We start from the raw sequence: 15,908 nt of genomic DNA, 5'->3' as shown, positions 1-15,908 counted from the left end.
CGCCGCCAGCTGACAGCGCGGAGACAGCGCGGGAGCTGCCGGCCGGGAGCAGTGTCGCGAGGCTGTGACCTTGGCCGCGGAGGTAACTGGGGAGGCGGGCGGTGGGGGGAGCCCTGGGCCGCTCGCCGCCCCACCCCCATTCCTGGGCGCCGGCAGCGCGCGGGCGGAGGGTACGGCCGACCCCGCTCCGGGTCTGCGTCCTGCGCTCATTCTGCGCTCCGCGGGCTGCCCCGCGCGGGCTCCGCTTCCTCCTCCGCGCCTCGTTGCGCGCGGCCGGGGCTGTGGGCTGGGGCGCCAGCCGCCCAGGGACTGCCCTCTCTGGGTCCCGCGGCCGGCCACGTCCTGGTGTTCCCCGCCGAAGGCTTCCCCGGGCCGAGTGGGCGAGCGGCGCGGGCTGGCGACTGGGGTGCGGGCAGGTGGCAGTGGGCGCAGCGCAGCCGGCCGTGTGGGAGGCTGGGGACCCAGGGACGGGGTGTTAGCGGGGAGGGCTGAAGACCAGCCTCCTTGTGCCGCGCCCGTGGGGAGGTGGGCAGACACCTGAGCGGAAATCTGCGCACCGGGGTGCTCCCTTCCTCCCTCCTGGGAGACCAGCATCCAGGGGAGCTGCCCCACCTGGGCGGCCTGAGCCGCTTCCCTCGTCGGGGAATGCTGACTGCTTTCCAGGGGAGCAGCAAACACTTTTCAGAATGAACACTTTCATTTTTAAAATGAAGTCGGCTTCATTCACAGCCAAAAGACTATTTCCTTAGGATTCTTCGTGGGCATCGTGTGTGCAGGCTCGGTTTTGTTTTTATCTAAATTTGCATCCTGTGTCACTCCTTGGAGCCAGCCTTAGGATGCAAGCCTGCTCCTGAGGAACCGGGGTGTTGCCTCCCTCAGGTACCATCCGCAGGGTCTCAGCGATGTCTTCCTAACCCTTTGCAGGAAAAGCTGATTAATCCCGTACCTGAGATTCTCGGAGCTTGAGGCGACATGGCCCAGGGGAATAATTACGGGCAGACCAGCAATGGGGTGGCAGATGAATCACCCAACATGCTGGTGTACAGAAAGGTAAGAATAGTTTCACTTTCCTGCGAAGAGGGAACTTGTGGCTTCCCCTCCTCTAAGATCCGAGTATAAATCAACTTTGTGGCGGCCGTGTTGGGTACCCTAGTTCACCAGTGCCTCCTAACTGTACTGTATCTGCCTTCCTCAAGTGATACATGTAGAAAAGCAATGAAATAAATGGGGGTAGTCAAACTTTCTTGCTGATTTTACCTCAGCAGTAAGAGCAAGGTAGACATTGCCTACATTCGGTTGCTTACACCCATGACTTGATAGCGTCTATACTAATTTTTAGAGGTGGTTTTATCTAAACATTTAGGATTCCTGGTGCATGGCATTGATGGCTTTGCAGCTCCGAGAAGTGATACTGCTGTATAAAAAGTGACTTTGTGATGCCACTCCTGGAAAACTCTGCTCTGTTTCCCCCTAAATGTTCATATTTCTAAGGTTTGGGCTGTTTTGTGGTTTTGTTTTGTTGAGTTGTTTTTTTTTTTTTTAAGAATAACATTTTGGTTTTGTGGGTTTTGTGTTGGGTTTTTTTTGTTGTTGTTGTTTGTTTTTTTTCAAGAACAGGTCTGAGAGCTTTATGCATTTGATAACTGTGATCAGCAACAAACTTCTAGATTCTGAGCTGCTACAATCAAGATGCATTTGAATATTGAGTATTCTTCAGAGTGGTTCATGGAGAGCTTCATGCTGGTTGTAATCAGCAACCTCAGTAATTTAGAGAAGCAATGATGTTTATTTTGTTACCTTTTATGCTGGTGGCATTTTTATTTAGTATGTTACTTAAGAGTCCTTATTGGCAGGATTCCTGTGGTTGACCTTGTTCTTGTATGCTGTCAGGTCAGAAGTGACCTATAGCTTTGACCCTCCAGGTTAGTTTTCAGACACAGTTACATCAGCCAGGAGGAGATGGCCCATCCTTCTCCTGCAGCGCAGCTGGTGGATTAGAAACTTTGAGTTTGCCGCACAGCTTCTTGTCATGAGGCCACCAGTGCTCCCTGTGGTGACCTTAGCAATGATAAAAAGAAAGTCATGCCTTGAAACCAAGACCTTTTTTTCGGGGCGTAAAGGAAGCTCTGGTGGCCTAGTGGCAAGAAACAGTGCTGCAATCACAAAGGCACACAGTCAGTTCAAGGCCACCAGCTGCTCCACTGGAGAAGGATGGGCAATCTCCCCCCCGCCCCCATGCAGTAAACTGCCTCTGAAAGCCTGCCAGAGGGTGAGATATGGATTGGTTCTGACTCGATGGTACCCAACAAGGTGAGCATAAGCCATTGAAGATCTAGGATGAGTTTGCATTTACTGCTTCAGTGGGAGGGTCAGAGCTGATTGTGGATAAAGGCGAAGAGCCGTGCACTGACTTGACCTGCTCTCCAAAAATTTTCTCTCTCTCTGTTGCTCAGCATCCTTAAAGGTGAGGTGACAACTCTGTGGCTGAGAGAATAATTATTGCATCAGGGAGAAGGTGTGTAGACATCCTGATGGGCAGTGAATGCTAGCTGCCTTTTTTCTGGTGTAGCAGACAGTGCTTCATTGTGCACCTCTGATGGCAGTTATATGTATCTGTGACAACACAGTATGAAGGGAAGGAAAATTGGGTAAAGTTGCCTCTTTTTTAGTCTTAAAGAATTCTGCATTAGATCAACTGGGAAGTCATCTACTAGAGTCTTATTTTATTATTTCTACACCGATTGAAATAATGAAATGTTTGCCCATTCTAGGTAAGAGCTGGATCTGGACAGAAATCTTTTTGGGGAGGTTAAGGCATTTGTAAATGTTAAAATATTTCCTAATAGTTTGATGTAACTTTGCATATGGATGTAGGCAGGATGTGGGAACTTTAAATCCTATCTACATATTGTATGCAGTTTGAAGATTTGGATTCTGGATGGAAAATTATACTAGGTAACTGCTTTTGTTAGACCATGCAACTGTATTTTTTCCCCTAGAAATGATTAAGGATGAGTTAGTTCATCAGATGCTAATAGTTTCCTTGATATTGGAAATAAGTTAATATGATATCAGCCTGTCTGTTTCATTTAGTCACTTATCATGAGAATAAATGAAATATGAGACAAGAACTTTAGCAATAGTTCTGTGATGGTTTTATGTACCGAAATATCATATTGCTAATTTTCAGTTTACTCTATAAGCTGTGCTGTTGTTGTCTACCATCGAATCAGAGCCAACTCATACCTAAGCCTCCAGCGAGTATTTAGAGGCAATACATTGTGCGTGGGGAGATTGCCTATCTTTTTCTTTTAAAAATGCTGGTGGGTTTGAACCTTAAGCCTTTGGTGTTGGCAGCCCCACTTCCTTTCAACTAAGCCACCAGAGGTCCCTAAAACCAAAAGTTGTTATAATCCTATTAAATGGCTTTTAATGTTCTTTGTAAATTAACAGACTATAATGATTACAGAGGGAAGAAAAGAATTATTTGCAGTGTTACTGTTTTGTTGTTTAAGCTAGAGTTTCATTAGCTGTTTGTTTAAAGTTAATGATGCAAAGAATATATTTTTAGGAAAAAACTTTCATTAATATTTATTAGAAACATAGCGTATTAAATTTTGCCTGTAGTTTGTCTATCTTGCTATTTTTTGAGCATATTTTTTAAATATTTGTGATATAAACAATAAATGCATGGTTTGGTTCCATATAGTTTATTTAATGTCTATGGTTATTGTTTGCTGGCTAGAAAGTCAGAAGGTACTTATCTGTGTGCAGATATTACATAATATGGGCTGTGTGTGGCTAGTGTTTCTCTTTTTTATTTTATATGAAATTTATGGTTTTGTATCCTTTTCTTTTTTTTTAAGAGAAAAAAAATTATTAGCTGGTGACCCAGAGGGAATTTTGTCCTAAAGATCTGGGCTGGACTTTATGTATAATATCTCCACAGAATTTTAATGTAAAGAACAGCAAACTAATTCAAATGGGCTGTAGGTTGAATACATTCTTGTACTGGGATTTTCCACCTTCATGAAAGTATAAGTGGTATGTAACACACACTTACTAATCATGAGCCTATCAAAGGTTTAGTAAAGAGCCTTGTTCTTGCAGTACAGTGCTGCTCGTTAACAGCCCCATGAGAGGTGGGTAAATTACTGTTGTATAGAGTCATGTGAATTTCCCCCTTCTACTTCACAATTCATGAAAGTGTGTTTAGAATCAGAAACAGCCTCATGGCATTCTAATCATCTTTCTGTGGACATTTCATTCATAAAAAAAATCCATGGAAATTGCCTATTTGATGTTACAGATGTTATGGAGAAAATGTACAATGAGTGCAAATATGATCCTCCAGGCAGAGCGAGTTCCTCACACTGAAGACTGCAGATGATAGTAGTGTGACTCCCTGATCAGCAATGGTACCTGTCGGTCCTCATTCATGTTTGCTATCAGCTCTTTAAGGACTTAATGTGAGGGGTATCCAGACATTTAATTTGATGCCAGAGTTTTATTTTTTAAAAATTGAATTTTAGTTACATGTAACACAAAAATCCTTATTTTACATTACTATATTGTGTAATTATCACAGTCATTTCTAGAACCTCAGCAGGATGGATTGATACAGTTATGTCACAGTGGGCTTAAACAAAGCAGAGATGTTGATGATGGCACAGGATTAGACAAGGTTTCCATCTCTTGTTCATAGGGGCACTATGAGTTGTAGTGAACTGGATGACATCTAACAACACTACAGTGAAACTTTGTATACATTAGACTATATCTTCCACTCCAGGCTGCTCCCAGTGCTAGTAACTTTGTAACCTAGTTCCTGTCTCTGAATTTGTCTTATCTCCATAGTGCATTTAAGTGGAATTATTCCAGTGTTGGTTTTTGTTTGGTTTCTTGTTTGGTTTGTTTATTATTTATTTCATTTGGCTAATTATATTCAGGGTCTGCATACTTTGTAGCTATGGTAGCTTATTGGTAAGTAACTGCTCTGATGCAGAACTCAGTTCGAATCCACCCACTACTCTGCTGGAGCAAGGTGAGCAGTGCCCTTCATGCAGTTTACTGCTTCTGAAAACCCTCCATAGGGCCAACTGTGGGTCAGTTCTGACTTGATAGTATACAACAACACACTTTATAGCATGCATCAGTTCTTTCCCCTCACCTGTTTTACCCAGAACAAATAAGTATTAGAGAGTCAACTGTAACAAAAAATAGTAATTCTTTTAGGATTAAAGTGAGTATTTGTGTTTTAATGTTGAATTTAGGAGCTTTATAAGAAAAACAAGGCATTATAATGGAAAAAAAAACCCAAAACAAACTACTTCCAAAACAAAACAGCAACGAGAAATCCAGATTATAATATATAAAACATGAAACAAGTCAACAAAAACAGCATTCAGCTAAAGACAACATAACAAAAATGAAAAGAAATAGTATGGAAAGTATATTTACAAGATATATAATGGAGGTGGAAGTGAAGGAATAGACGGGCACAGTTTGGACTTGTCACAGTTTATGATGAAATCTGACTGACAGAATAATAATATTAGTAACAGCAGTAATAACTCAGTAGAATTATCATTGAGTTGATTTTAAGTCATAGCAGCCCAAAGGACAGTAAAATCGCTTTATGTTGTTTCTGGGGCTGTAAACAAAGGTCTGTCTTGGAGAGGGTGAAAGTAGGTTTTTCCTTGAAGGCTAGGATTTTGAAGTTCTCTCTCTCATACTTTGGACATGTGGTCTGGAGGGACTGATTTTGGAGAAGCACATCATGCTCAAAAGGGTGGATGGGCAGCATAGGAGAGGAAGACCGGGATGAGATGGATTGATACAGTAACTGGGACAATGGAGGTTGGTGTGTCTGAATCAGTGAGACTGGCCTCAGGACAGGACAGGGTTCAGAGCTGCTGTACATAGGATCACTGTGGGTCATAGGCAAATCAACAGCACACAACAATAACAACAAAGGCTGTAAACCTTTTTATTTGTATTATGATTTGAATGAAAGTTTACCAAATTTGTTTTAATTCAACATTTTATATGCATGTTATTTGATAGCATTAATTACAATACCCACAATGTAATCACATTCTTTCCTCCTTGTAATAATCCCCCCTTTTTTTGTAATTCCCTTTTAATCTTTCTTTCCTGTCCCTTTCTGATGTGTGAGTTTTAGTCTTGGACAAATGCCACTCTTGTGACCTTGCATGGTTGATTATTATTTTCTAAAATTTTATTTAATTTGGGTTAAATACAAAATTTGTATACCTTGTGTTTCACACATTCCTTCAGTCAAGTTCTATTTTATTAAAAAGACCACTGACCTATGCCCACCATTTTCCTAATTACTTCCACCCCTCTCCCCTCTCACTAAGCTCTGTGATGCCATGATTTCTCCCCCTTCTCACTTTTAGCTCCCCTGCCCCCTCCTCCTCCCCCTTTGGCCTTTCACAGATTTTACTAGTTATTTCTCTATTTTTTTTCTATAATTATATTTTATTAATTTTCATAAACATTTACAGAGATTTTGGGTTTCCATTCATTCACCGCTGCACCATTCTCTCTACCCTCCTCCCAGTTTGTTCTTGTCCAAATGCCACAGTGCTTGTCAAAGCCAGTTCTGATTAATCTTCTTTGTCAGTGTGTCCTTTGCCATTCCCTATCACTCCTCCCTGAGAGAGACGTCACCCTGAGTCATAAGGAAAAGGGGATGGCGTATTCTCTTAGCTACTTCCTGCTGAAAAGGGACGCTGTGGGTTTCAGGGTGAAGATCTTCTCTCACTACTCTAAAGGGCCCCTTTGGCAGTAGGAAACACATAGACTATTATGGAGATTGATTTTGGAATTTAGATGCACTCTTATTGATTGTGCTTGGCCATACATGTTCATATCCTTGAAGATGTATCATGGGGGTGTTGCAACCTAGAAGAGACAAATTTGACTAACAAGTTATAAGTACATGAGTCAAAAATTATGGAAAAGTAAAAGAAAAGATTCTTTCATTGTTTTACAAACCCTCCCCCAGGTCCCCTCCACCATGTAGCCCTCGCTCTAGTCTCCTGTGATGACAGAAATACCTAGTTATATATCTCTTTTAAACAGTTTTCTCCCTCCTCTGTTTCAGTGCAGTATACATTATTGAACCCATCTTACTCAGTCTCTCCCCAACCCCAAGGACAGTCCCATTCTACAACAGTGGCATTATGTAATATTTGTCCTTTTGTGACTGGGATATTTCACTCAGCATAATGTTCTCCAGAGTCAACCATTTTTAATAATATTGCATGAGTTCCTTGTTTTTTAATGCAGCACAGTATTCCATTGTGCGAATATACCACATCTTCTCTAGCCATTCGTTTGTTGATGGGCACTTAGGTTGTTTCCAACTCCTTGCTATTGTGAACAAAGCTGCAATAAACATGGGTGTGCATATATCTGCTTGGGTGTCAGTTATGGTCTCTTCGGGGTATATTCCCAGTCGTGGTATTGCTGGGTCAAATGGTATCTCTATTTGCAACTTTTTGAGAAAGCGCCATACTGCTTTCCACAGGGGTTGCACCATTTTACACTCCCACCAACAGTGAATGAGGGTTCCAGTTTCTCCACAACCTCGCCAGCATTTGTTGCTTGCTGTTCTGTTAAATTTTGCTATTTTGACTGGGGTGAAATGATATCTCATATATTTCTCTATTTTTAAAGTAAGTGTGTGCCTGCCTGTGCCTGTTCCCCCTAAAGGTCTATCTATTGTTCAGATGAAAGTTGAGCCAGAGTGGTGATATTTTACCAAATCTGAAGGATGGGTAAGAGTTGTGGTCTTCTTCATGGTTCCAGGAGTCTTGATTGGACTGTAAGTCAGGGCTTGCTTCATGTTCTTGAGTCCTCCACATTCCCACCTACTCTACCTAGGATCTTCTACTGTGACCTCTTTAGGGTAGCCAGTGGTGGTAGACAGGTACCATCTAGTATTTCTCATCTGAGGGTCATGGGATTTGAGGATTGATTGCTCTCTCTTGGGTAAATACATGGATGTATTTGGCATGTATCAGCCCTCATTACTTTTTAAAAACTGATTTGAAACAATCATTCATAAACATAGTGATTCATTCATATTAAGTTGTGTTTTATACAATCATTCATATACATTTGTGTTTTATATAATTACTGTTGAGCCATCCTTTATATCACCCTGTTTCATCAAGTCCCCATTATACCTTGCCTGTTCCTTTTGCCCTCCATTTGTCCACTAATCTCTGCTGTCCTATGATTTCTTCTCTTCCCACCTCATTCCTTTTTATGGCTGAGTACTGATAGCCCATGGTGTGTATATACTATCTTTTATCTGTTCATCTTCTGATGGACATTTGGGCTGTCTCCGCCTTTTGAAAACTGCCTAATGCTGCAGGAAACATTGGTGTACAAGTGTGAATCTGTTTTCTTATTGTTTTGGTGTGGTATGTGTGTTTGTGCATGTACAGTAGTAAAATTACTGAGTTATTTGGTAATATTATATATAATTTTCTCAGCAATCTCACTGATTTCCACAGTGGCCTTGCTGTTTTATGTTCCCATCAGCAGTGCATACGTTTTCCATTTTGTCTAAACACTTATTAATGATTTTGATTTTCCACTTATTTTTATTGTAGACATTCTAGTGGATGCAGAGTGATCTAATTGTAGTTTTTATCTGCATTTCTTTACTGATTAAAGATGATGAGCATTTTCCATGTAATTATTGGCAGTACATATATTTTCTTTAGAGAAATGTCTTTTTAAGTCTTTGCCATTTTTAAATTAGACTGTCTTTTTGCTGTTTAGTTGTAAGAGTTCTTTATATATTTTGCATCTTTTTAAAAATACTGGTTTATTTACAAAGTTTGAATGCATTATATTTCACATCAGATCTTTCCCATTTTCTTCATGCCCCCCCATCAAATTGCCTGACCCTGCGATCAGATACATCAATGATGTACACATACTTTTTTCTATTTTCATAAATTGTCTTTTTAATTTTTTAAAGTGGCTTTGATACACAAAATTTGTAATGATGATTTTTTTCCAAAGCTCACTTCCTGATTTCCATCCACCTCCACAGTTTCTTATGCTTTTGGTGAAATTGTGAAGATTTAGTTGTAAAATCTAAGTTCCTGATTTTTTCATTTTATGAAAAAAAGGAAATATGAATAACACTTGCCAGTTCAACACTTTTCATGTTTAAAATTCTATAAAACCAATTCTCTTAATCAAAATATGTGTCCATTACCAATATCCATTGCTAGCTGTTCTGCTCTTTGTCTTCTGGATGCTTTGGGAACAGCTTTTGGGGACAACTGAACTGAAATCCAGAATACATAGAGACTTGCTCCCCATGGAAAACCCCTCATTGCTTCCTGGACCATGGTTTTCCCATTCCTTCATCCTTTCTACTCTCATAACTACTTTTAGACTCTGATAGTCCTTATTATGTGTTAAAATCCATATGGACAAAGTATTTGCTTTACCATTTTTTTTAATTTATAATGCTGCTTTCTCCCCCAGAATATGGAATTAGAGTGGTTATGTGGTTTGACGTATTTGAAAACATTCTATTTAAAACTCATACATTTATGAAGCGTCACTAGTTTTGTTTCTAGGCTTTCTTCAGAAAAGTCCCAATTCAAATCAAATTAATTGTTTAATGGAATAAAAGAAAATAGCTTTCTTAAAAAGAGACCCTCATTGCTGTGGCGTCAGAACCGAATTATAGCTGACCTGGTGTGTTTCAGATGTTATAGGAGAGGAGATTTTACATCTTTCTCTTCTTTGGGGACAGTCAGGCTTCAAGGACATCTGAGCTGGGACCCAGAATACAAGGACATTTGCTCCAGATTGGGTGTCTGGCCAAACATGCTGCCCACTAGATAGTTGTTAGATGCTGCCGAGTCCAGTGTGACTCCTGGCGACCCTATGAACAGCAATTCTCAACCATGTCCTATCCTGCACCCTCTTCATCATCTCTGACACAGAAAACCCATTGCTGCAGTCACTGTGTCAGATCGCCTGGTTGAATGTCTTTCTCTCTTTTGCTGACCTGCCACATTTTCAAGCATGTTGTCCCTCTCTGAGGAGTAGCTTCTCGTAGCAACATATCCAAAGGATGCGAGATTAAGCTTCACCATCCTTGCCTCCAAAGAGCACCCTGTCTCCACCTTTTCCATGACATATTTGTTTTTTCTCTTGGTGGCCCATGACTATTCAGCCCTCTTCCCCAGTAGCACAGCTTAAAGGTATCGATTCTTCTGTCTTCCTTAGCCATTGTCCAACTTTCAGACACATAGCCAGAGATTGAAAAGATTATAACTTGGTCAAAATTTAGTACCAGTATTCTTCCCCTTCAACTCCATTGTGAAGAAAGAATTCTCTTTGCCTTTTAAAAAAAACTTAGTTAACTTTTAAAAAACCCACACAAATATTTTATTGTATTTTTTGGTGAAAGTTTACACATCAATTCATGTTCCTACTTAGCAAGTGGCATCCACTTCTGAAATAGCTTGCCTCCGGAAACTCTATGAACTTGGAGAAATGATGAAAGTTATATACGTCTTCAGGACTTGTTTTAATCTGCGGCCCTCAGGCCTGGTTTTAATTGGTTTTTTTGTCAAACATTCTTCTAAGTGGTATAGCACTGGTCTGTGCATTGCAGTACAGCAGTAGCTCATGGTTGCTGTGATGCTAAACACTGTGACACTGATGTGTCAAATGTGATAATGGTTACCCATGGTGGACAGTGTTTGGTGGAGCTCCCAGATTAAAACAAGCTTGGAAGGAGGACTGGCATCTACTTCCGTAATAGCTTGCCTCCAGAAACCCTATGAACCTGGAGAGAGGTTGAAAGTCACACAAGTGTTGAGGACTTTCATTCATAGTGTCGCTATGAGTCGCCTACTACTCGATAGCACCTAACAACAACAACAACAACATTATCACATGTATTGTTACGAGCTCTGCTCAGCTGATGACCGGAAGGTTGGTGATTGACATCTGCCACCACTCATTTCCCAAGGGAAAGAAGAGGCTGTCTGCCCTCTTAAATGTTAAAATATTTAGAGCCTTGGAAACCCTATAGGATTTTAGAATTTTTACTCTGTGCCATAGGGTCATGATGGGTTGGAATTCACTTGACAGCGATAGGTTGGTTTACACATAGCTTTCAGAGACATTGTATGATGGTTTTTCTTAATCCTTTAAAAATGTCATCATTTAAAAACCCTATCATCATTATTTCCTTTCTGAATGTTTTCTTCCTCTAATTGACACAATGACTGGGGTGCTGGGGGTAGGTGTGTTGGAGTCAGTGAATCTGGCTCAGTATAGGGCAGGCTTTAGAGCTGTTGTACATAGGGTCACTATGAGTCACAGGTGATTTGATGTCACATAACAACAACAATCTGTTTATGTCCATGTTTTTGATGATTTGGTTTCATACAGATTTCTGTTTTTAATTTTTATTTGAATGAAAATTTATAAAAATTGATTTTTTACACAATAGCTGATTTTTTTAAAACACCCATATTACTCACTGGTGATATTATTTATTTGATCAAACAATCTGCCATTTAGTTAAAAGGTACTCTTGGGATAGTTTCAGTGTAAGGCTGATAGAGAATTTCAGGGTAATAGTCTAGGGGTCCTCAACTGGACCTATAAGTCTGAACTTTATAAGAATTCAAGATCTGTTCCACATTCTTCTTTCTGTAGAGTTCAGTCTGTCATGGCCCTGATTGGAATGGTTGTTAGTGGTGTCAACAGAAGCCCAGAAGGTCTGCTGTGGAGTTATTTCTGACTCACAGAGATTCTCCACCAGGTTTCCAAGACTCTAAATCCTTAGGGAAGGAGATTGCTCATCTTTCTCCCAAGGAAAGGCTGGTGATTCCAACCTTCAAACCTTTTTGGTGCTTGCCTGATATGTTACACATTTTGCCCAGAAGGCTCCTTTAGTAGTCTGCTGAAAAAAAGAAAAAAATATAAAATATCGAATCCAAGAACCTCACCGCAAATGAGTCTCTCCCAGCTATAATGATCTTCCATTGGGCTTCAGAGGCTGTAAGTCATGATGGAGGAGACTCCCATCTTTCGCCTGCAGCATTTCTGGGGGATTTGGACTGCTGGAGTCTCCCTGCCCTTTGGCTGACATCCTATTTTCTTGTCTCAGGGGATGTGGCTGTGATTCTCATAGACTCTCTGTCTAGTGGATGATTTTGGATCTTTAGCTCAATAGTTGTATCTTAGAAGATATTGCTGTTGTTATGTGCCATTGAGTCGCTTGCAACTCATAGCGACCCTGTGTATGACAGCTCTAAACCCTGCCCTATCCTGTGCCAATCTTATTGTCTCCGGCACATCTACCCTCATTATCCCAGTAACTGAATCAATCCATCTCATTGGGGGTTTCGGTTATTGGGATTTCTTTGTGGTGTATTGTTGTTGTTGTGTACGTGCATTTGGAACTGACCCATAACTGACCTTCTGACAGGTTTTCAGGCAGTTAATGGCGTGGGAGGGGATTGCTCAGCTTTTCTCCTGTGGAGTAGCTGGTGGATTTGAACTGCATTCCTTCAAGATTGCAGCCCAGGTTCTTAGCACTAGGCCACCATAATATACACGTGAATATACATGTACATATGTATGCACACACATATTTGGTTGCAGATTGACATCTAAATACATATTTCCTTATATATATCTGTATACACATCTCTCTCTCCTCGTTGCCATCGAGTTGGAATTGACTCATAGACTCTCTAGCGCCTTTTTGGAGCCTGTAAATCATACAGGAGGGAAGAGGTAGCTGACCTTTCTCAGAGCCTCTGGTGGATCCAAAGCACTAGCAAGATGCTGCCTTTGGGTTGGTGGTGTGACTCCCTGTGCACTGTATCACCTCTCTATACATACACACCTACATCTGTGTGCTTAAGGAGGGAGCTCTGGTAGATTAGTGGTAAGGAGTTGTGTCTTCAGCTGAAAGGTGCACAGTTCGAAGCCATCAGCAGCTCTGTGGGAGAAGGCTGGGCAGTCTCTTCCCCTGTGATTTACAGCCTCTGAAAACATGCTTGAGGGTCAGCTAGGAGTTGGTTCTGAATTGATGATACATAATAGCAACATTTCATAGGCATACATGTGTACATGCATAACCACATTTGTTATTTTGTTGTTGTTGTTGCTGCTGTTGTAAAACTGTATTTTTTTGTCATTAGTTAAAAATGTGTGCTTTTGGTATATGTACTGAACCTTATTTCTTTGATTAATCTGAGGTTATTGTGCAAATTGCACAGTAGTAGGAAAATTTGCTGTCAGGGACCTGTCCAGACTGCTAAAGAGCATTGACATCAATCTAGAGACTAAGATGTGCCTGATCCAGGCCATCATTTTCTCAGTTGCTTGCTGTGCATCTGAAACCTGGACAGTGATTAAAGATGACAGAAGTATTGTTGCCTTTGAGTTGTGGTGCTAGAGAAGAACATTGGCTGCTAAGAGAACAACTAGATCTGTCGTGGAGAGGGTGAAACCAAATTTCTCCTTGGAGAAAAGGATTTTTTAAAAAAATTTATTAATTTTAATGAATATTTGCAGAGACTTAGCATTTCCAGTCATTCATTGTTGCCCTTTTCCCCCTGCCTACCCTCTCCCCAACCCAAGAAAAGGATTTTGAAGCTCCGTCTCACGTACTTTGTTGCCAGCAGGGACCAGTCCTTGGAGAAGGACATCCTATGAGATGGAGTGACACAGTGACTGGGATAATAGGGGCAGGTGTGTTGGATCCAGTAATAGAACAGGATAGGGCAGAGTTCAGAGCTCCTGTTCACAGAGTTACTATGAGGTGTAGTTGACGCAAAGGCACGTAACAGCAACAACAACAGGAGTGAAGAATGATAACAAGGTAAAGTCCCATTAGAAAAGAAAGGAGCATTCAGAAATACATAATCACAAAAGCCATAGACCATGAAATCCTTAGGTTTCTAAATTTGGTGCTCAGTTGGGAGGCAGGTGACAAGAAAAATGTCTTATAATTTCTGACAGATTCATAAATGGAACATCTCCTGTAAATGGAATGATTTGAAAGTACTTTTCAGGACCGTGAAATTTTTCTTTGTTATAAATACTGTTTTGAGTCAGAAGATCCATTTGAATCCAGTGCAGATCTTTTTTCTGTGACATGAATACTGACATTTGTCCTACCTAGGTGGGGCTTATCCTGGATGTCATTTCCATGGAGAAGCAGACAGAAACAGCTTATGAATAATAATTGGTGATGGATTTTGGGTAATAATTAACTTGTGTTCAGAGCAGGGAAACCTTCTGTCTGACCTCACCAGTTGTTGCTTGTCAGTGCTATTTGTGGAATTAAGAGAAAGGTTTTATGGCCTGATTTTATTTTCTTCATTTCCCACCTCCAGCCTTCCCAAATCCAACTGGTCAGTGGAAAGGGAATATATACAAAAGAGAAGCTATTTAGAGGTTTTATTTCCTTCTGATAGCCTTTGTGGTTCTACTAAGTGAGGAAAACAGAGTATTTTCCACCCTGTATGAAATGGATGTGATCACTCTGAAAATATGGAAGGATTTTTGATTTGCACACTTTAGTGACTTATTAAATCTCCTTGAAAATTTGCTCTTGATCACTCTTTCATAACAGTCATAAAGGAAGCACTTGGATATCAGAGTTCCAGGGATTTTTTATTTTATTTTATAAAATATCAATCCAGTTAGAAAATAATTGTGGTGGAGAGATGCCCAACATGGGGACAGAGTAAAATCTATTTACTCAACAATTTAACTTACCTCCTTTTAAAATCCCATTCTCTTGTATCTAATTAAATTACCAAAGGTCTCAGGACATAAGGCCTTTTGTAGGCTGTCCTGGTGCTGACTCCAGCTCCAGGAATGCCACCTGGTTTACAGGGAAACCTGCTGGAGGATCGGCATGGATCTGTTCTGACTGTATGGCAGTGAGAATAGTGGAAGAGGGAATTCTCATAGTATGGCATGTAGGGAGTTGCCCTGCTAATCTAAAGCCAAGGTCTCTCTGGTGGTTCAAAGCCAGTAGTAGCTTTTCAGGAGAAAGGTGCTTCCCATGTGATTTACAGCCTCTAAAATCCCACTGGAGTTGGTTCTTACTCAAAGGCAATGTGTTTTAAAACTTTTTATATTTTTTGAATCATGGAAGAAAAGTGTAGAACAAAATTAAAAGTCATAAAAGTGGCTTGTGCAACAATGAATGAATGGAAATCCAAAACCTCAGTAAAAGTTCATGAAAATTAACAATAAAAGAAAAAATAATATGGTATTAGTATTGGAGGGAGATTCATTAAAAAACCCCTGAGATATATAAATGATACAACCCTATCAGGCCTGGAATAAACAAGAAATCAGGGCTACTAATGTGTGTTGCTCCTAGGTTATGTCATGTCTAGTTGGAGCTGACTCATCCCAGTGGGTTTTTGGAGGCAGTACATCACACTGGAGGAGATTGTTGATATTTCACTTACAGAACAGTTGGTGGATTTGAACCACACTTTTGGGTTGGCAGTGCAACTTCTTACCACTGAATCACTAGAGCTGATGCTTTAATTCTGAACTTTGCTATTTGTGTTGGATTCATATTCCTTTTTTTATTTTCTAATCACATGTTCAATTTCTCAGATACCTACATATAGAACCCTTGACATTAAAAAAATATGACATCAAGACTTTCAATAGTAGAGATTGATTAGTAAGACTTAGATATACTATTTGTCATTGTTGTTGTTGTTGTTATGTGCCACCGAGTCACTTGCAAATCATAGCGACCCTATGTACAACAGCCCTAAACCCTGCTCAGTCCTCTGCCAATTGCACTGCCTCTGACACACCCATCTTGATTTCCC

The 15,908-nt window shown here is 40.6% G+C and overlaps 1 protein-coding gene across 4 annotated transcripts in view; it reads left to right on the top strand.

The window, feature by feature from the left end:
• The first annotated feature begins 930 nt into the window (after positions 1 to 930).
• The window catches only part of RGS7 (regulator of G-protein signaling 7), a 546,902-nt gene continuing 531,924 nt past the window's right edge, over positions 931 to 15,908 (top strand). For all 4 annotated transcript variants that reach the window (XM_006902443.1, XM_006902442.1, XM_006902441.1 and 1 more), the window contains exon 1: positions 931 to 1,050. In XM_006902443.1, coding sequence (XP_006902505.1) covers positions 973 to 1,050 — 78 coding nt within the window. In that variant the 5' untranslated portion in view covers positions 931 to 972. The remainder of the gene's footprint in view (positions 1,051 to 15,908) is intronic.

The sequence above is a fragment of the Elephantulus edwardii genome, unplaced genomic scaffold, assembly GCF_000299155.1.
Source record: "Elephantulus edwardii isolate Elephantulus edwardi_28Jun2011 unplaced genomic scaffold, EleEdw1.0 scaffold00412, whole genome shotgun sequence".
In the NCBI taxonomy this organism is placed as follows: Eukaryota; Metazoa; Chordata; class Mammalia; order Macroscelidea; family Macroscelididae; genus Elephantulus; species Elephantulus edwardii.
This window is presented reverse-complemented; position numbering and strand designations above follow the sequence as displayed.